This window comes from Dipodomys spectabilis, unplaced genomic scaffold (genome assembly GCF_019054845.1).
Source record: "Dipodomys spectabilis isolate Male_0828 unplaced genomic scaffold, ASM1905484v1 ptg000015l, whole genome shotgun sequence".
Taxonomy (NCBI): Eukaryota; Metazoa; Chordata; class Mammalia; order Rodentia; family Heteromyidae; genus Dipodomys; species Dipodomys spectabilis.
The window spans coordinates 4,058,912-4,079,765 of NW_024870692.1; the positions used below are offsets into that span (position 1 = coordinate 4,058,912).

Below are 20,854 nucleotides of genomic sequence, written 5' to 3' on the forward strand. Positions count from 1 at the left end.
ATGATTTTTAGACTCCAGGCAGCTTAGAAAATATACATTTTCCTTTCCTCTCTTTATTACATTCTTGCTTGGCTCCTGTGCACTGAAACCAAAGACAAAACAGTAACCATGTAGAGTAGAGGACCCAGAGCTAATCAGAGCCTTTAATTCACTGGGTGATTCCCAGCTGTCTTCACAGAGATGGTATAGACAGCTCAGGGTACTGGTCATTTCCTGTCTGACTGTGACATTGAATAGGGATGATGTCCTGCTTGTCTGACAATATGGTAAGCTGAGAGAAGTTCCCCAAGAAGTATGGGGTGTATGGGGTGTTGGTAGGACATAAACATATGACTTCCTTTTTCCTAGAAAAATACAATTATCATCGTGGTTCGTTAGAAACCTGCTTTCTCCTGTAAACCACTTTGGGGATATGCACTGAATCTGATCTCTCCTCTCTACTTGTTGTAGTCTGGTTTCCTCCAAAAGAATCCACATAGTTAGTGAGGAGTACCTAAGGAAATCTGAAATAAGGTTTTTGCTCTAAGGCCACCAACCCATACTGAATCATCTCCTTTACTGATAAAGCGTTGTAATTGGGTTAGTCTGAGCTCAGAGCCAGGCTGTCATCTCAGGCTGGAAGAACAGGTGAGTGGGACTAACCATGGCAAGTAATCTTGTTTAGAAAGCTAATGACCTTGTCTTACCCTGTGAATCTGAGATTTTGCTACTCTGCCCAGAAATACGTAACTAGCCTGAGAGCATCCATAGGGAGATTTCCAGGACACATCTCCCTTACACTCAGAGTTGCAGCCTGGGAAAGCTCTTTCCCATTCCGGTCAGGATTAGCAGGGAGTAGTAGGATCCACAGTCCCACAAGGCAGTCCAAAATAATGCTGCAAAAGCTCAGAAAGTGAAACTTCTATTGGAACCCCATGCCACAAAAAGCAGATCAAAATCAGCATGCTTAAATTAGAAAGTGGGACTGATTGCTAGGGTTAAACAGGACTCAGTTTCCCAACATAATAGTCAAAATGTACAGATACAACTGAAAATCACCAATCATTCCAAGAACTAAGAAATATCACAGTTTAAATGAGAAAAGGCAACAAACTGATGGAACTGTAGATGAGTCAAATACTAAAATGATCTAAAAGGAGGTTTAAAGTATCTGCTAAATAAATGCTTAAGGTATAACTTAAAAATAACTTGAAACCAGTAAAAAGAAATAGAAAATCTTAGCAAAGAAATAGAAGTTTAAAGGAAAAGAGCCAAGTGGAAATTTTGGAAATGTAAAGTAGAATAGCAGAGAAATGTCAAAAACCTGGATGGATAGACTCATTAGTCAAGTAGAGGAAGAAAAGTATGAAGCTAGTAAACTTAGGGAAGGTTGTTAAAATTTACCCAATCTGAACACAGAGAAAATAGAAATAAAATTAAGCAGAAACACAAGGATCTATAGTATCCAGTATTAATATGATTGGCATTTCAGAGAGGGAGTGGGCAAAAAAAATATTTGGAGAAATAATGGCTGATAAGGTCACAAATTTGTTTAAAAAAATAAAACTTGCAGATTCAATAGAAACAATCCCAAATAGGATAAAATATTAAGACACGGCACAATTAAATATGGTGACTGAAAGACAAATATTTTGGAAGCAGCCAGAGAGAAACAATGTATCACAGATAGAAGACACTTGTTCAAATTACAGTTGATTTTCCATCTAAAACAAAAACTTGAGGCCATTAATTAATATAAATGAAATCACATGAAGTGTGTTCTCTGCCCATAATAGAATCAAATTATAAATCAATAACAGAAAGACAACAGAAAAGTCTCAAAGGACATGAAAAGTCAGTACTATACTTCTACACATCATCTTAGCCAAAAAAGCATCATACTCTAAGTAGTGTAAAGGTCAAAAAAAGCAAAAACAAAACTTCAAAGGAAATTTGAAAACACCAAACAACTAAGTGAAGATGAAACAACAGTGTTGGGAGCAAACTAATAGCAGAGTTGCTGAAATGAGAAATGAGAGTTTCAAAACAAAAGTTTAGTTTGCTACCTCAAGAAACTAGGAATGAATGTAAAAAAAATAAAGCCCAAAGCAAGCAGAAGGAAATATGAACAAAAGCTCATGAAATAGTCATGCAAAAAACAGGAGAAAATCAATGACCCAAAAAGGCTTTGAATTTTTTTAAAAAAAAATATTAGCCAGGTGTCAATGGGTTACACCTGTAATCCTAGTTACTCAGGAAGCTGAGATCTGAGGATTGGGGTTAAAAGCCAGCTAGGCAGGAAAGTCTGTAAGACTCTTATCTCCATTTAACCATCAAAAAGTTGGAAATGGAGCTGAGGCTCAAGTGGTACAGTGTTATCAATGAATGAGAAAGCTCAGGGACAGACTCTAGGCCTTGAGTTTAAGCCCTATGGCTGGCACAAAAAAAAGTAGATAAAAAAATTGTATTAGGTGAAGTAAGCCAGACCCATAGAAACATAGGTTGCATGCTTTCCCTCATTTGTGGTAGCTAAAATGTGCCTATAAATCTGTAAGTAAAGACACTGGGTGGCAAACAAGGTGTTATAAAGGAATGAACTGTAACTGTAACCCCTTTGTACATCACCTTGACAATAAAAAGAAGAAAAAATTAAAAAAAGAAATGAATAAACTGAAGTGTAGTAGACTCTATGGAGAGCAATTCTTTATTTACACCACAAGTCACCAAAATGAAACTAAAGTGGGTGATATATCACTACAGGTTTTACAGCTGTGAGAACAAAAATAAAGGATTACTACTATCAATTTTATACTGACAAGGTCGACAACAAGAAAGAAATGGAGCAACTCCTAAAAACAACAAAAAACGCAAACTCAGTTGGATTGAAATAATCTGTATTGCTCTATGTCCTTAATGTCATTATATTCACAATTCAAAAATTGTTGAAACAATTCCAGACATACATGGCTTTACTGAAGAATTCTACCAAATATTTAAATAAGAATCAACATCAAGTTTAAACCCAGTCTCTTCAAGAGAAAAAAAAAAAGAGAGAGAACACATTTCCCAACACATTTCCTGAGGCCATTTCAGCATTGTTAGCCATCAGGGAGGGCAACTCAAGATGATGTGTGATCCCTACATGTCTTTCAGAATGGCCAAGATAAATAGTTGCACCACCAAATGGTAGTGATGATGCAGAGAAGCTTTGCTAGTGGGAATAAAACATGGTTTTGCATTTCTAGCACAGTTTAGCAGATTAAAAAAACCCAGCAAATTATACCTGCAATTACCACATAACCCAGAAATTTCACTCTAGGGCATTTACCTTGGAGAAATGAACCTAAACACTTTTCTCAAAGGTTGATAACAGCTTTGTCTGTAATAATCCCACACTAAAATCAGCTTAGATGTTTTCCAGTAAGTTTAGTAGTTAAAAAAGTTTGCAGATCCATACCACTGAATATTAATTGAAGTAAGAACAAGCTGTTTATATGTGCAATAACCTGGATGACTTCTCTGCAATTATGTTGAGTGTAAAATGCTAATCCAGAAGGACTGTAAAGTGCAAAATTCCATTTATATAATACTTTTGTAAATGACAAAATTTCAGGAAGGAAAATGGATTAGAGATCATCAAATTTCAGGGAATGGGAGAAGGAAGTTATGAAGCATATAAGGTCATGTTGTACTAGATCTGTTCCTTCTCTCCACTAGGATGGTGGGTACATACTAATCTAAGTCAGTTAAAATTCACACACACACACACACACACACACACACACACACACACACACACACACAAATAACTACAACCACGTGTGCATCCGTAATCATCCCAATTCAAAACATTTTCCCCTGATCTTTCTAACTTTGTAGCTTGTTCCATTCCTATCCTTGCCCACCATAAGAAAATTTCAGCACTAATTTCTGTTTTTTGTACGTTTTTTTATTGTAAAAATACTGTACAAAGGGGTTACAGTTACATGAGCAAGGTAATGAGTACATTTCTTATCAAGCATTACTGCCTCCTCCTTTGTTTTCTCCTACCATCTCTTCCCTCCTGCCTCCACAGCTACTCCTCCCCCCACCCCTCCCCACAACTCTGGCCAAAGTTGTAAAGTTCATTTTCAACATAGTATCTTATATATCTCATTGTTAAAATGGGTCAACCTGTATCCTTATTTAAGCATTTTGTTTTTTCCCTTCCCCTACCCAAATTAGAGAAGTGTATATGCAAGATGCAGGGCACTGACATCAAATACAGTGAAAACAAGGGTTATACCATGTGGGAGGAACATACAAAAAAAACAAAAACAAATCACATGGTACATTATAAATACATTAGAAACAATAGCAAGAAAGAAAAAAAACACTTGTGTCCCTATCTTGGGGTTCAGTTCGTTTAACATCATCTTATATGGTCATATGTACATAGCTTTTGACCTTTTCTGCTTGTCCTACACATGCACTAGTTATTGCAAATAAGGGAAACCACAGGACCCATGTTTCTTTAGGCCTGGCTTACTTCACTTAATATAATTTTTTCCAAGTCTTTCCATTTCCTAACAAATGGGGTGATTCCATCCTTTCTGATGGAGGTATAGAATTCCATTGTGTGTGTGTGTGTGTGTGTGTGTGTGTGTGTGTGTGTGTGTGTGTGTGTGTGTGTGTATCACATTTTCTTGATCCATTCATCTACTGAGGGGCATCTGGGTTGGTTCCATATCTTAGCTATGGTTAATAATGCTGAGATAAACATAGTTGTTCAGCACTAATTTCTGTTCCTCTTTGATATAGTCTTTGTCTCAACGAGAGCTCTTGTAGTAACCATCCACTGGTCAGACCTGACAATGAATTCAAAGCTTTTGACTATAACATAACCTCCCAGAAATATATGGCTTAAATCCAACCAAACATATAGAACTTACTGTAGTTTACCAGGAACAGATTAAATAGTATCAGGACAAAAGTAAGAGTCCAGTTTGCAAAATTTAGAACCTTCTACAGGTGAGTGGTGTATAAGGAGGTGACAATGTGTGGAACCTTTTCCAGCTTTGTCTTAACAGTACCCACACATATGATACATGTATGTATAACATAAACAAAGCGATTGATAAAGGTTGACAGTTGTTGAAGTGAACAGAGAATGTATCATATTATCTTTCCTTTTTTTCTGTTTTTCTGGGCATTTTCTTAATAAACACTTGGCAGGAATAAACCCTGCTGGCTGTCATGGGATTCAATGATATTTTAGGTCCCTTCCCACTGTGATATTCAGACACTGAAGTTCAAATCCTGGCTCTGATATTTATTAGCTATGTCCTCTGGGCCTTCGTTTTTCTCATGTATAAAGATGAAGGCTTTGGGAGAGCTCTATAAAACTGTGTATCTTAAGGTCACCAGAAAAATTGATTTGAAATCTCTCAGTAACCCATTCAATTATGAACAATCCTCCATGGCACCAGGTTTTCTTTCCAATCTAGATCTTTCAAATAGTAATTTAAGAACTTCTCTTCTGGACCCAATAAAGACAAAAAGAAGAAAACAAATATTCTTCAAATATTAAAAGGTATGTTCTTTGTCTCTTACCTACCTCCTTTTCAAAGTCAGTCATTTCCAGCAAGTGGAAATCAATACTCTCTTCTATTGGGAATATCTCTGTCACATGTTGTTTGTAAGCCTCCACTGCCTTTTTTTTCTATTATTCTTCAGTCACAGCTGATATTTTCTCTCTGTATCCTTTCCAAGGTCTGATGCCAAAAGTCTGCTACCTGGACCCTTTTGCTCCCAGACACCTGAGGTGGAGGGAACTCCTGGGCAGCATTACTGGTGGCTATGTTACTGATTTGGGCCTGTTAAGAACTATTTCTACCCCCACTCCCACCACCCCACTCCCGTGCTGGTCTTGGAGCTTCAATTCAGGTCCTGGGTGCTGTCGTTGAGCTTTTTGCTCAAGGCTAGTGCTCTAGCACTTGAGCCACAGCTCTACTTCTTGCTTTTTTGATGGTTAACTGGAGAGAAGAGTCTCCTGGACTTTCCTGTCCAAGCTAGCTTTAAACCACAGTCCTTAGGTGTGAATCATCTGTACCTGGCAGGACCTATTTTTGAAAGGATTATTAGAGTTGGATCTTTATAATATATCCTTGCTTCCTTGAGAACAGTGGACTCTAGTTCTAATCTCTGTCAATCTTTCCATGTGACCTCTCTGGGACATTCCCTCTGTACTGGTTTACTTTAATATCTACTCTATGGGGTAGTTGAGATGACTAAATGAGAGAGCACATGTGAAAAATGTGGTACATGCCACCTTGTACACATAAGGTATGTGCCTGTACCCCTTTCTTCTAATGCTAAACCTAATAGAATTAGCTGGACACAAATTATATTTTTTGGCCTACAAACTCATCAGCTCCGAGTCCTTTTAAGATGGCTCTATATAAATCTGGTCCCTTAAAAATTGAGGTGGCCTTTCTTTTATTATTAAGTTGCAAAATTAGCCTGGAGGAAAAGAAACAAAAAAACATCTTCTTGTTGACAGCTTTTCATTTGGTCAAAAGCAGAAATATACCGGTTGCCTTTTAAAATTTTATTTTATTGTAAAAATGCTGTACAGGAGGTTAGAGTTACATGAGTTAGGTAATGAGTACATTTCTTGTTGAACATTACTACCCTCTCCTTTGTTTTTCTCCTACTATCCCTTCCCTCTCCCACCTCCCCCACTCCTCCCCACCCCCAGAAGTTCTAAAGTTCATTTCCAACATAGCGTCTTGTGAGTATCCTTGTTGCAATGGATCATCTTGTGTCCTTGTTTCAGCATTTTGTTATTTGATGGGTTGTCTTTGTAAAGTCTCTGGTGAGGAATAATAAGCAAAAGCTTTTCCACTGATTTTTTAAGACTATGTGATGTTTGCTTAAATCATAAGCAGTACAGTTGATTTTAAGTTCCAAAACATTTCTTCGGGCTTGCAAAGATGACAAATGAGTCAGTGAAGAGTGTACAAATTAGTAGAAATGAAATGTGTTCATTGAGCGTGGAATAATAACTGGAAGTGACTGCCCTACTTGATAGATCCTAGCAGATGATTTCATCTATAGAGTTCCCAAGCTCTAGAATCTCCCTTGCAAATAAAGAACCCTCAGCATATTCTCTAAGCCTCACAGAAATTTACTCTTCTTGTCTCATAGATTGATGTAACTGCCTGCCTTGGATATAGAAGAAACTTATTAGCACAAATTGATTCATTAAATTTTTCCAGAGCCAGTCTCTGCTAGCAGGGGAAGAGCTCTCCAGGGTTAGACTATAGACAGAATATCCAGTCTCAACTATCTTCAAGTTGTTAGGGGTTCTCCAAACTCATGGATTGACCTGTTTGCTGGCCATATTTCTCATGTAGGGATATTTATCTACACAGCTCAGGCCAAGGGTTCATCTATTTGAAATTTGTTTTAAATAAAAATTATTCACCTGACACTTGCTAAGTATGGCAAGGAAGACTTAAAGCAAGACTGTTGTAGTAGGAGTCAAGGTTATTGTAACTGAAATGAACAAGGACACCTGGCAATGTGTAATCAACATTGATTGGGATGAGGAAGTAGATGGAAAATTATTAACAGGAACTGGATAAGTGTTAAGAGTGTAAAAGAGAAAAGAGGAGTTTGATTAGACTTAAGGGTGGGGATTGTCAATAAACTGGCTTACTAAGATTTTTTGCAAAAAAAAATCGAGTCTTTTCAGTCAGAGGACAAAGAAGAGGCTAGAGTTGGAGCTGGAGATTAATGGCTCATATCTATGATGTTAGCTACTCAGCTGAGATCTAAAGATCCCAGTTCAAAATCACCCCAAACATAGAAGTTCATGAGACTCTTATTTCCAATTAACTAGTAAAATCTGGAAATGGAAAGATGACTCAAGTGGTAAAACTCCAGCCTTGAGTGAAAAAGCTAAGAGAGAACAGGAAGTTTTTTCATTTCCTCTTCAGAAATTAAAATGATGATCTTCCCAAATACTCCCTTTAACTGGTCTCCAATTGTCAACAATCTCTCTTGATTTTGTTAAGATAAATTTAGGCATTAAAATCTTCCCAGGCAAAATTCCAAATCCTAAAATGTATTTTCTCTTTTTGTAAGCATTTAAAATATATGTCTTTATATACATATGCAATGCATTTTTGTTCTGCTATTCATAGTGTAGGCTATTTTGGACCTACTTTGAAGTTTAACAAGCTTGTGCTCACAGTATCTCCTGCAGTCTAGCTACTATTAAGTGGCAGCAATAAATAATAACCACCAGCTCTAATGGCTGAGAGAATTGCCAAGTGATAATCTGTGATATACTTAAGTGAAAGAAACCAATGTTGGCTTTAAGTACTTTCATAAAATAATTCTTCAGAGAGGCATCAGAACTTCCATGGGTGAATTTGCCTGCTATTGCAAAACGAACTGACCCTCCGAATACACTGTAATTGGGGTAAAACAAAATCAGCCAGCCATTTGTCTTTCATTGTTTCTTTTAATTTTTTGTTGTTGAACTATACTGTCTATGTCCATTACGTTATGTTATAATTACAGTGTTAAATGTGACCTTTTATGTGCTCCTGCAATTACTCTGATGAGGTAGAGTGAGAATAAGGAGACTATTCTAATAGAGGGCCAGAGGCCAGACCCACAGGAACTCCATGAAGAAGGTACAGGGGGAAAACCATTGCCCCTCTGGAGACTCTGAGACTTTCCTGTCTTAGGTAAGGTTCACTGGGTACCATAGGCCCTCTACTAGGAAGAGTTACATCCATGCTCTGATATAGACAGCCAGACAATTTATTGTCTGCTTTTGCCAGTGAACTCTTAGTGTCCCAGGTCTCTAGGATCTCTCTGTCTTACCAAAACCTCCAAATGAGATTTTTCTGCTTCTGTTGAATAGAGTATCATTTCTGGAAGTATAGTTGGGCTTGCCAGGAGGCTTTTGTTCTCTAGGCCTTGGGAATATATTTATTCTGGTTTCAGAGGATGAGCAAGCTATTGATCACCCTTGTTATTAATAACAATTAGAACTATAAGAATCTATTAAGGTCAAGAATTCTTCCCATCAGGGCAACCATGGTGGCTCAAACCTGTAATTCTATGCATTTGGGAGATGGAGATTGGAAAATCACAGTGCAAGGCCTGACAGGTAAAAGAAAAAGTTGACAAGACTCCATCTCAAGTAATGGCTGTATAAGGGAGTATATGCCTATGACCTCAGGAACACAGGAAAGTACAAATAGGAGGGTTATAATCCAAGCCAGCTTTGGTTTTTTCTTTTTTATTATTATTAATAAGTTTATTTTATTGTGAAAATACCGTACAGAGGGGTTACAATTACATGAGCAAGTACATGAGCAATGAGTACATTTCTTATCAAGCAGTTGCCTCCTCCTTTGCTTTTCCCTTTCTATCCCTGCCCTCCCTTCTCCAAGACTACACCGCCCCTCCCCCACTGCCAAAGTTGTAAAGTTTGTTTTTCGCCATAGCATCTTGTACATTTCATTGTTGCAATGGGTCCACCTGTATCCCTATTTAAACGACTTGTTTTTCCCCTTCCCCTCCCCAAATTATACCAACATCAAATACAGTGAAAACAGGGGTTATACCATGGGGGACGGACATACAAAGCAACAAAAAAAATCACCTTATAAATATGTTAGAATCAATAGCCCACACATAAAACAAGACCATATCTTGAAAATAACCAAGACAAAAGTGGGGTGACAGAGTGGCTAAAGTGGTACAGTGCCTATTTATTGAGCATAAGGCCCTGGGTTGAAGCTAAGTATTACCAAATAAAAAAAAGAAGGAAAAAAGTAAGAATGGGAAAGAAAGAATTCTTCCCATCATGTTTGACTCCTAGAATCTGACCCAGAAACTGTGTATTCAGTGGCAAGCATTTCTTGTACCTCAGTGCTATAGAGGTCATAGAAAACTTGTTTCCTTCCATCCCTGAGAATCTAGTAACCTTGGGGTATCTCCAGAAAGATGAAATAGTTATGGTGTTACAGTTGGTAGAAGAAAGGCAATCTGCAAACTAGATGGCAAATTACATTTCCTTCAAGGTAGATTACAAAGGTATCTTAAGGACATAAATATCCTAATGAGTTTTAATCTTTCATTTATTTGATTGCTTGCTGCTATTACAATGGCTTATGATTAGGACCAGAATTTTATCAGGGAAAAGGATCAAGAACTTTGAAAAGTTCAGATCACCAAATTACTCAAGTTCACTCATTATTAAATTTTCTAATGAGAGTTATCCATATTTGAGAATTCCAATTCTAAGTTATAGGCAACTTATTTTATACTTTTTTTAGTTTTAAGATCTTGCTTGCCTTCCAGGATATAGTTACCTCTTTACTAAGTTCAGAGGTTTCGTATTTTCAGTGGCACTAGATTGTCTGAGTTATTAAAATTTTAAGATGTTAGAGCGGCTTTGCTAGTATACTATTTAAATCAAGTCGCATGTCATTTTCAGAGGTGGTGATTTGGGAAAGGTTCCTCTTGATTGCAGGAGTGATTGTAGAATCATTGATAGGAAAGGTCCTCAGGAGTGTGAAATTATTCAGAGACATGCTGTACCATATGATGGGTATTTTTCTCTTTTAACTGCATTTTCACTTATTGTTCAACATCTTATCCTGAACATGATTGTGTGATTGTAAGATACAGGCAAGCTCAGGAGAAAGAATAGTCTGTCTCCAGTAGTGTCTAGTTACACGACCATTAGCCTAGTGCAGAATCCACAAATGTCTATATAATTCTATTGATAACCACATTAGGGGTAGATCTTGTTGCTTTTGACCCTGTTGGACTGATAGAAACATAGCTACATGTTTTTTTGAGCTAGTGCTCAAAAAAAAATCTTTGTGGAATGGTTAATGAATAATGTGGAAACACAAAGGTGTTATGTTGCAATTTTGGAAGATACCAGTTTTGTGTGTGTGCGTGTGTGTGTGTGCATGTGTGTGTGTTGTGTGTGTGCACATGCATGCATGCATGCATGTGTGCATGCACATTCCATCATGAATTATGAAATAATGGTTCTAAGTCACTGGAGTTGGGGCTGAGCAAACTGGCAATCTGCCACTTCTGGTCTAGAAAGCTTTGGTTGGAGACAGATTGGCCAAAGTAGAGATACTAAAATCAGTGTTTATTAAGTTGTAGTAAGTGCTTATTCATTCTTGAGTCTCTTCCTCATTTTTACTTTTCTTATGCCCTTCAACCAAGTGAGCTACTGGAATAGACAAGCATGAAATTAATTTTTCATATGTGTTTAGTAATGGGTGAAGTGCTCATAGATCACTTTCATTGGACTAGATTTCTCTCTCTTTTTTTTTCAATCCTTTTTTTGATGCTCTTTAAAGATGCTAGATTGCTGAAGGAAATAAAACCTTCCTGCTTGCCTTTTAGACTGTCATGGAGTGATGTTTGTTCTTTTGCAATGATTTACAAATATTATGGTACAGCAGCCTTCCTGTCTGTAAATATCCACCTAGCATTCATTCATATTAACTCTTCTAGATTATCATTTACCCACTGACTTCATTCAAGCTCACAATAATCTGGAATGTTTGTTTCATAAGCCAAAACTAAAACATATTGAAGAGTAGGTAAATTTTCTTACCATGAGCTCAGATGGCTTTTTATTATTTTTGTATATATTTTTATTGTAAAAATAATGTTCAGACGGATTATAGTTACATTAGTAAGGTAATGAGTACATTTCCTATTGAGTTACCTCCTATTTTTTAAAATTTTATTTTCTTGTAAAGATGCTGTACAGAGAGGTTACAGTTACACGAGTAAGGTAATGAGTACATTTCTTGTCAGGCATTGTTATACCCTCCTTTGTTTTTCTCCCACTATCCCTTCACTCCCTTACTTCCTTCCCCCAGTCCCTTCCCACAAAGTTAAAAAGTTCATTTCCAACATAGTATCTTGTGAGTATCGCTTTGGCAATGGGTCATCCCATGTCCTTGTTTCAGCATTTTGTTATTCCCCTTCCCCTCCTCAAATTAGATGAATGTATATTTACAAGATGCAAGGAACCAAAATCAAATACAGTGACAACAGGAATATACCATAAGAAGAAGAACATACAAAAGAAACAAGAAAAAATCACATAGTACACAACAATAAAGAGAAACCTCTTTGTCCATATCTTGGGGTTCATTTCACTTAGCCTCATCTTATATGGTCATATTTCCTGCATCTTAGAACTTCTGGGTAGGTTGGTTAGCATGCTTGTTTGCCCTTTATCACTGAGACTCATTGATTAAGCATGTTCTTTGTGAGAGGAATAATGGTTACCAGAGATACAGAAGCAAATCCAGCACATTCTCCCTTCTAGTAGAGCTTGGTGTAGCATGGACTAGTGAGGCAAGTATTCCTAGGCTAGGAATAGAAAGGCATATTCTCTCCTGAAAACCTGACATATACTTATGGTAGTCCTTTATCACACTTGGGAGGTAGAATGCAGACTAAATCTTAGTCATCCCCAATGTCAAATGATATTAATGTAAATAATGCCTGTTTCTGATCTTTACTGTGTAATAAATTGTTAGATCCAACTACAGCCCTCAGATTCACTTCCTAACTCACAGAGTCCCTCTTGTCCTTAACAGTACACTAGTCAGTGTACCATACCTAGTCAGTGACTTATTTTCAGGTAATGTCCTTCATAGTTCTCTCATCCTTATTGTTTCCTCACACTTACACTTGAATCCACATCCTTCAATTGCGCAGAGTCCTTGCTGCCTGTCTAATTCTCCCTTAAGCCCAACAGCTGTCACTGCCCTCTTCGGGTGACCAGTTTGGAGTTCTCTAAAGCAGGCAGAATGAAGATAGAGCACATCACATTTCTGATTTTACTTGTACATTCCTTTGCACTGGCCCCAGGCACAAACAAGCTTACCATTGCTCCCATGTAAAGTGCAATGCTACTGGTTCATTCTGTTATCTACATGGCTCCTTCCACCCTTTCTATTTATGTCCTGACTTTCTTTTTCCTCATGGACCAATTGAAGGCTCTCTGAGAAACCCAGCCTTACATAATCTCTCCTTCTTGTGAGGCCTAAGTACTTTGCAATCCTGTTGACTTTCTACCTGATATCATATATACTCATACTAATGAAAACCACAATGAGCATCACACCTTCTGTACATTTTTCTGAGTCAGCTGTTCTGCTAAGGTATTTGTGGGTATTAGCTCCTTTTACCATTATCAGTGAGGCAAGTGTGATGTTTCTCCTATAGATGCAAAACATGAGCCATAGAGAGATAAAGCAACTTGCTAAGCTCAAATAAAACAACCAGGATTTGAATCAGAATCTGACTAACTCCAAATCCTAGAATCTAAGGAGCACACTTTATTATCATGTTCATATTTTTATTGTGTGTGCTAGTCCTGAGGCCTGTCCTCAGGGCCTGGGTGCTGTTCCTGAGCTTTGATGCTCAAGGCCAGTGCTCTACCACTGGAACCATACCTCCACTTACTACTTTTCCATGATAAAAGTCTCAGGAACTTTCCTGTTGCCTTCTGCTACCATCACTACCAGGAAAGTAGCAGGACTCAGAATGCCTCTCCATACCTCAGCAAATACAAATGATACCTCCTTTAGGGATGGGTTTTCTAATTCACAAAGCTCCTTTGCATTTCCATTTCTCATAATGAGCAAAATTGCTTCCATATGTGGAAGAATAGAAAGTTGCCCCTGATGAATTCCACTTTTCTGTGGGTGACTGCATGTATAGTGAATGGCAGTGGCAGGTAATCAGGCTCAGCATCTCCCTCAAATATAGGCCTGTTTGCCAACATGTCAAAACAGGCTTTTTCCTCTGCCAGATGCCAAATACTCCAGTGGGGGTTCCAGCAGGCACATTTTCCTCTCCTTGTTGGTTGAGGCATCATTAGCAGTTAAAGGACAAGAAAAACTGCAAACAATCCACAAGCTCAGCGGTTTTAGAAACCAATTACAAATTATTTCTCATGCATGTGTAAGGCACATCAAGTTCACAAGGTTGACACAGCTTCTTATGAAAAGCTGCTAGTTAACTAGCAGCTCCCAGTGTGTCTTATCCTTTCCTTCAACCTAGCATGTGGCATGTTTTTAACATGAGCATGAACAGAAGGGCAAGACAACAAGGGTGACCTCTGAGATCTAGTCACAGAACTGGCTCAGTGTCACATCTGTGTACATATCATTAGTCAAAGTATGTCACATAAAGAGGGAGTGCAGCTCAATAAAGCCATAACTAATGCATAGGAGATGAAGAATTGCAGACAGTATTGTGTTAATGTAGTTTATCACATTTTTGGTTTTTGAGGGGGTTTTTTGAGGGAGGTTTTGAGGTATGACTTCAAGGCTTCTAACTTAGTAGCTCCCGCCTCTTGAGCTATGCCTCCTGCAGTATTCTCAATTTTTAAAATTTTTTTATTGTGAAAATACCATACAGAGGGGTTACAATTACATGGACAAGGTAATGAGTACATTTCTTATCAAGCATTGTTGCCCCCTCCTTTGTTTTCCCCTTCCTATCCCTTCCCATCTCCCACGCCCCCCACCTAACTTGTAAAGTTTATTTTTCGACATAACGACTTGTACATCTCATTGTTGCAATGAGTCCACCTGTATCCTTATTTAAACGGTTTGTTTTTGCCCTTCCCCTCCACGAATTATACCAACATCAAATACAATGAAAGCAGGGGTTATACTGCGGGGGAGGGACATACAAAGCAACAAAGAAATCATCTTATAAATATGTTAGAAACAATTGTAAGAAAGAAAAACCATTTGAGTCCTTATCTTGGGGTTCATTTTGCCTAACATGAACTTATCTGATCTTTTCTGCTTGTCTCAGACATATACTAGTTATTGCAAATAAAGGAAAGCATGGACCTATGTTTTTTTGGGCCTGGCTTACTTCACTTCATATAATTTTTTCCAAGTCTTCCATTTCCTAACAAATGGGACAATGTCATTCTTTCTGATGGAGGCATAGAATTCCATTGTGTATATATACCACATTTTCTTGATCCATTCATCTACTGAGGGACATCTGGGTTGGTTCCATATCTTAGCTATGGTAAATAATGCTACAATAAACATAGTTGTGCTGATAGCTTTAGTATGGTCTTGTTTGTGATCATTCGGGTAAATGCCCAAAAGTGGGATTGCTGGGTGATAGGGGAGAGGAAAGAAAGATGGCCAATAAATTTTTGAAGAAATGCTCAACTTCCCTAGCCAGAAATCCACATCAAAACAACATTGAGATACCACCTCACCCCAGTTAGAATGGCTATAATCAAGAACTCTAATAACAACAGATGCTGGAGGGGATGTGGACAGAAGGGAACCTTACTGTATTGTTGGTGGGAATGTAAACTTGTTCAACCACTTTGGAAAGTAGTATGGAAGTTCCTCAAAAGACTCCACATGTATTCTCAATTTTTAAGATATTCTTCTCTTTCTTTGTTTTGACCCAATATGGTGAATATAAGGAAATATTTTTTTCATTTTTGTTAATTCTTCTTCATTCAACCTCATTACTATGTACTAAGGCTATGCATAGTACATAGTACTATATACTAAGGCCCAGTTTTTCAGCCCTGATTTTATTCCTGTGTATGATCTTTCCAAGAAAGCTTTAAACACAAGCATGAGCTCCATGATAACACTGTTGGTAATTTCTATTTTCCCATTTGGTGTGTCCATATTTCTATTTGGAATTGCCTACCCTCATAATCTTTGATCCCATTCTCTAATTCAATATTTCTTCCCAATGAGAGATGTCTTTGAAGGGGACTTGGATCATTATATAATGATGTAAAACAAAAGCAATATCTCAATAAAAATTTACCTCATGTTAATGGGAATATGGCATCTTTCAAAATGAAAAGAAACACATCTAAAAGCTAACAATGTTAAGAATTTGTATGTATTTTTTAATACTACTGGATCTCACTGTATAGTTCAGGTGTAGTTGAGGATTACATCAAACTCTTGATCTTCCTTCCTCTCCCTCCAAAGTGTTATGATTGCAGGCATACACCACCACAGCTGGCAAGAACAATTTTTAACCAGGAGATCATTTTAGGGTATCTGCCATGTTTATATAGTCAAAAATATGTGGTTTGGGGAGGCTTTAGGCATTTTCCAATATAGCAGGACTAACAAAAATAGGTTGACTTGGGGAGTAAAATTTTAGTTTCTTGTAAGTGGGAAACCTTCACTAAAAGTATCAGAAACTGTATATTTTTATTTTTTATTTGTATCTGTCCTCCCTCCTGAAAGATCTTACTTCCTTTATCCCAATAACCCATCAGAATCTGATCTACTCTTCAAGACATATTGCAAGACTTTACTTATCTGTACTTACTTGCCTATATGCTCAGATTCTGTCAATCCCTCTCATCTCATGTTGCTAACCTCCAACAACCAAACTAAAGATCTCTGAAAGTAGATCTAGGATATACTACTTCAGGCAGGAAACACAACACTGAGTTTAGAATAGGAATTCAGTAAATTCTTACCACCTAACTTGATCTAGAATCTGGAGACCTTTGGCTGTTAGAATTTAAAATCAGGTTGGAAATCTTAGGAATCATTTCACACTGATCTCACAAGACTCTACTTATGATATTGGTGAAATCCAAAAGGAAATGGCAGGTTTCTGGCATCATTTTCCATCCCTTTATATTCATATAAGAAAGGCCTTGAAGTTAAGCATCTATGACATTAGATATGTACCTCAGATAACTTCTAGAATGAAATAGCACAGTGCCATCATTTCTTCATATCTGAAAACTATTAACAACAAAAATGAGCTGGTGAGCGAGTGGATGATGTGGAGGAACACACACCACACTGGAAAGCTGTCACTCCAGTTTTCATTCAACAGGTTTGCCTGTTATTGTTACAGATGTACTCAAAGTGATCTCCTTCCAGAACCATGTTGTGTAGACCATCAGGGCAAACAAGCTATTCTTCCTGTTTTACTTTTCTCTTTCTATGATCAGCGAAAGCTAAAAGGTAGCATCCCTTGCATGGATGTTTTCATACTCTTGGCAAGATTCTAGAAATAAAAATACTTGAAATAAGCACCTTGGGATTGAGATCTCAGTCCATTTGTTCAGCAACGATTCATGGAACATTCAGTTACTGGAAATGCTGCCAGGAATATAGCCTGGTGTGTGCCCTTGAGGATATCGGAGCTCAGTGAGGGAGAGCAATGGGTAAGAGCTGTATTTCAGCAGAATGTCACCAGTGCAGCAGGGGGAGCAGAGCACAGTCATGGGAACACAGAAGCACAACAGCTCATTAAGTGTGGGATGCAGCTGGGGTCAGATCAAAGGGAAATATCCATCCTGGGAGTCTTGAAGTGTTGCTCCTGGGAAGTCTAGCAAATATATTTATAGTCTTTCTGGTATAAGAGGACTCTACAGGCTAGGTTCATGAAACAGTGGCACAAAGACACCAAATTCACTGCCCACAGGGTCTTATCTGTCACCTTTCTATACGCATACTCAACTCTCCTTCCTGTTCTTGTCACAGGAACTCCTTCACAGACATCCTGCGTGCCATCTTGCTGTCATTGGAAGTTCTCATTGAAGATCCTGAGCTTCAGATAAATGGCTTCATTTTAATTATAGACTGGAGTAATTTTTCCTTCAAACAAGCCTCCAAACTGACACCTTCAATCCTTAAACTGGCCATCGAAGGGTTGCAGGTATGTTCAACAAGAGCTTGATGCCAGACTTCCTTATTACTGCAAGTAATATTTGTCTTGTAGATAGAGATGGGGAATGTGGATAAATTCATCTGTGAGTGCTTTTACTCAGGTTAGGTTTAGATGTTTGTCTTTTTTGAAATTAGCTTTCATTTTCACTAATAACTCTAAATTGCTGTTCCCACAAGCACAAATTAGCTACCGTAGCAATAAGGAGTAAAATGCAGAGATGTTTGGCTTAATCCATCAGAGAGTTCACAAAAATTAGAGCTAGGAAACATTTGCTTTATGAATGTGTCCTACATAGAGGTGGCAGGGGGGCTTTCCAGGTTTTCCAGAAACATTTTTATGTTCCATAAATGCACCCTACAGATTACCACTTTCCAGTGTCACGTGCTACAGTATTTGCACACAAGTGGATCATTTCTGTGCAAAGAAAGTGGCAAATGAATCTCCGCCTCATGTTTGTATGACCATTTGTCAGAAGTTGGCCTTCAGGGAAGGAGTTTTTATGCTATGTGAAGTTCAAGTGGCCAATCTACTAGGACCCTTCTACTTTTTAAGAATCATTGATTTTGTGAAAAGTCACTCACTTAGAGAGACAATGCTGCTTAGGTTACTGTTGGCAAAGTATCACGGCTGAAAATTAAGCACCTAATTTGGAAAGATCCAGAATCAGCAGAGATAAAGCTTGTAACTCTTCTGAATTTGATGGGAAGATTGGTACCATGTAGTGACCCCATCAACCTTAATGGATACCAGTTATATGCAGCTATGAGTCTATCACAAAATACAGACATTGAGTGATTCTGGGTTTGGGGAGCCATTATGCTTTCGTATAACAAGTAATGAGTAGGTCTAATTCTTAAACTATGACCTGTTCTTAGTTGGCTCTTAGCAGATAGTTGGCACCTTGTGTACCTCTAATAAACATGTGTTCATTGACTGAATTTTATTTTATGTAAGTTTTGCCCATTGCACACAGGAGGAGAAATGGGGCTGATATTTCAGAAGAGGAGCAGAAAGTACATGTCCTAGGAATTTGCAGGTTACAGGGAATGTCCTGCCTTTGACTTAAACCCTCCATCATGGACCTTTATATTATTTACTGTCAGTCACTTTCTTGGAGCTCTAACTTCAATCTTCTCTCAGTCCCTGAATATCCAGCCTCTCTGTTTAAACCAATCATTAAAATGAGTTTTAAAGGAAGCCTTAAGGTTTATCTTACTGCAATTAGGCTAACCATATTTCCAGAAATCTCTATACAAGCTTCATGTAATTCTATCTTATAAAATAACTTGTTCTATTTATATGTAGCAACCTTTATGCTTTCATAATCTTTTTTTTCTATTTTCATAAGTCAGGAAGAAAAAACATGACCTTTACCAGACCCCATGTCCCAATTTTTCTTTTTGAAAATGTGTGAATTACACAAGGAATACAAAATATGTCCCTTGCCTAAGTCCTTAGGCTGATGTCGGTCTTACTGAGTTAATGCATATACATGATTGTGTTTTAAGCGGTAAGGCCTGGTATAAGTACAAGATATTCTTATTAAAAAAATTCCAGATGATTCTGGTGGGCAAAGTGATTCTCTTCTGGGCTGTTACTTGTCATGTGCCCAGGCCCACAGCATCTTGTAGCACCAGTTAAGGAACAAAAACAAGGAAAAGAAACAAGGTAGCAGAGTCAGAGGAGAAAAAGTACACACTCCTAACATTTCTCAGACCAGGGACTCTCCCTTCTAGGCAAGATAAGCTCCTATGACTTGAAGAGAATAGCAGCAGACTATTCAAGATTCAGGCTGTCTGGATTGGGGTGCAGCTCTTTCTGAAAGTCCTGCCTTTTTTGGGGGGTCCGGTCGTGGGGCCTGAACTCTGGGCCTGGGTGCTGTCCCTCAGATCTTCAGCTCAAGGCTAGCACTCTACCACTTCAGGAGGCCTTAGGTTCTTAATGAAGGACAAACTCTCCCGCCAAGGGTAGGAAGTCAATGGTCCCAGAGAAGCTGGATTGATACATAGCTCCTCCATCTAGAATATGGACATCATCATCCTGTGGTTGTAATGTCATGTCTCTGACTCATTGAAGAAGTTACTGTATTAGATTATTGGAAACAATTTTGCTCTTGCCACACTAATTAGCTCTGGGTAGAGATTGGCAATTTCTCACACCAGGTTATACTTTCTCTGATAAGGACATTCAGATAACATGGTCTACCTACTACTGGCTTTCCTAGAACTTCCTCATCACAGAGGTTGTCTCCATCTCTAGACGGTGATGAACCTTTTTGATACCCTGATAATGCCACAGCTGGTACCAATGGTTCGCCCCTTTTTGTCACCTGTGCTGCACAGGTATGGTCCCACACAAGTTTCAACTTGCTAGCTAGCGGTAAAAGGTCAAGAGAAAACCCACCAACACTACTATTTGAGAAAGAGAAAAGCCACACAAGGCCATCATCTGCAACAGAAAAGAATCATGCTCCTACCCCACGGTATAACCCCTGCTTTCACTGTATTTGATGTTGTTATAATTTGTGGAGGGGAAGGGAAAAAAACAAATCGTTTAAATAGGGATACAGGTGGACCCATTGCAACAATGAGACGTACAAGTCGTTATGTTGAAAACGAACTTTACAACTTTGGTTGGGGGGGTGGGGGTGGGAAGAGGGTTGGGGGGGGAAGGATGGGATGGGAAGGGGAAACAAAGGAGGAGGTTACAATGCTTGATAATAAATGTACTCATTATCTTGCCCATGTAATTGTAACCCCTCTGTACAGTATTTTCACAATAAAAAAAAGAAGTCATGTTCTTCTTTTACTCATGTACTCTCAGAGAGAGGCCTAAGAAGTCGACTGTCTGCTAGATAATTGGGGGATTCCAGGAGAGGGAAGTCTTTTGTCTCAGTGTGCAGAACATTTTCTCTCTGCCATCCTGCCTTTTGTATGGCCACTTTGAGAAATATGATCTGTCAGCAGAAGAACCAGACCACTTTAGTGATCAAGCTAGATCAACCACTGGAGAGTACAGCTCTCTGAGGTCTGATCCTCTCCCCCTAAGAATATATAAAACAGCACCCCAGAAAGCATTTCAGGTAGCTCACTGTTCAAGAACTGAG

The 20,854-nt window shown here is 38.3% G+C and overlaps 1 protein-coding gene across 1 annotated transcript in view; it reads left to right on the forward strand.

The window, feature by feature from the left end:
- Positions 1-20,854, forward strand: part of Clvs1 (clavesin 1) — a 170,444-nt gene that overhangs the window by 65,332 nt on the left and 84,258 nt on the right. The window contains exon 3 of the mRNA XM_042666644.1: positions 17,562-17,736. Coding sequence (XP_042522578.1) covers positions 17,562-17,736 — 175 coding nt within the window. The remainder of the gene's footprint in view (positions 1-17,561; positions 17,737-20,854) is intronic.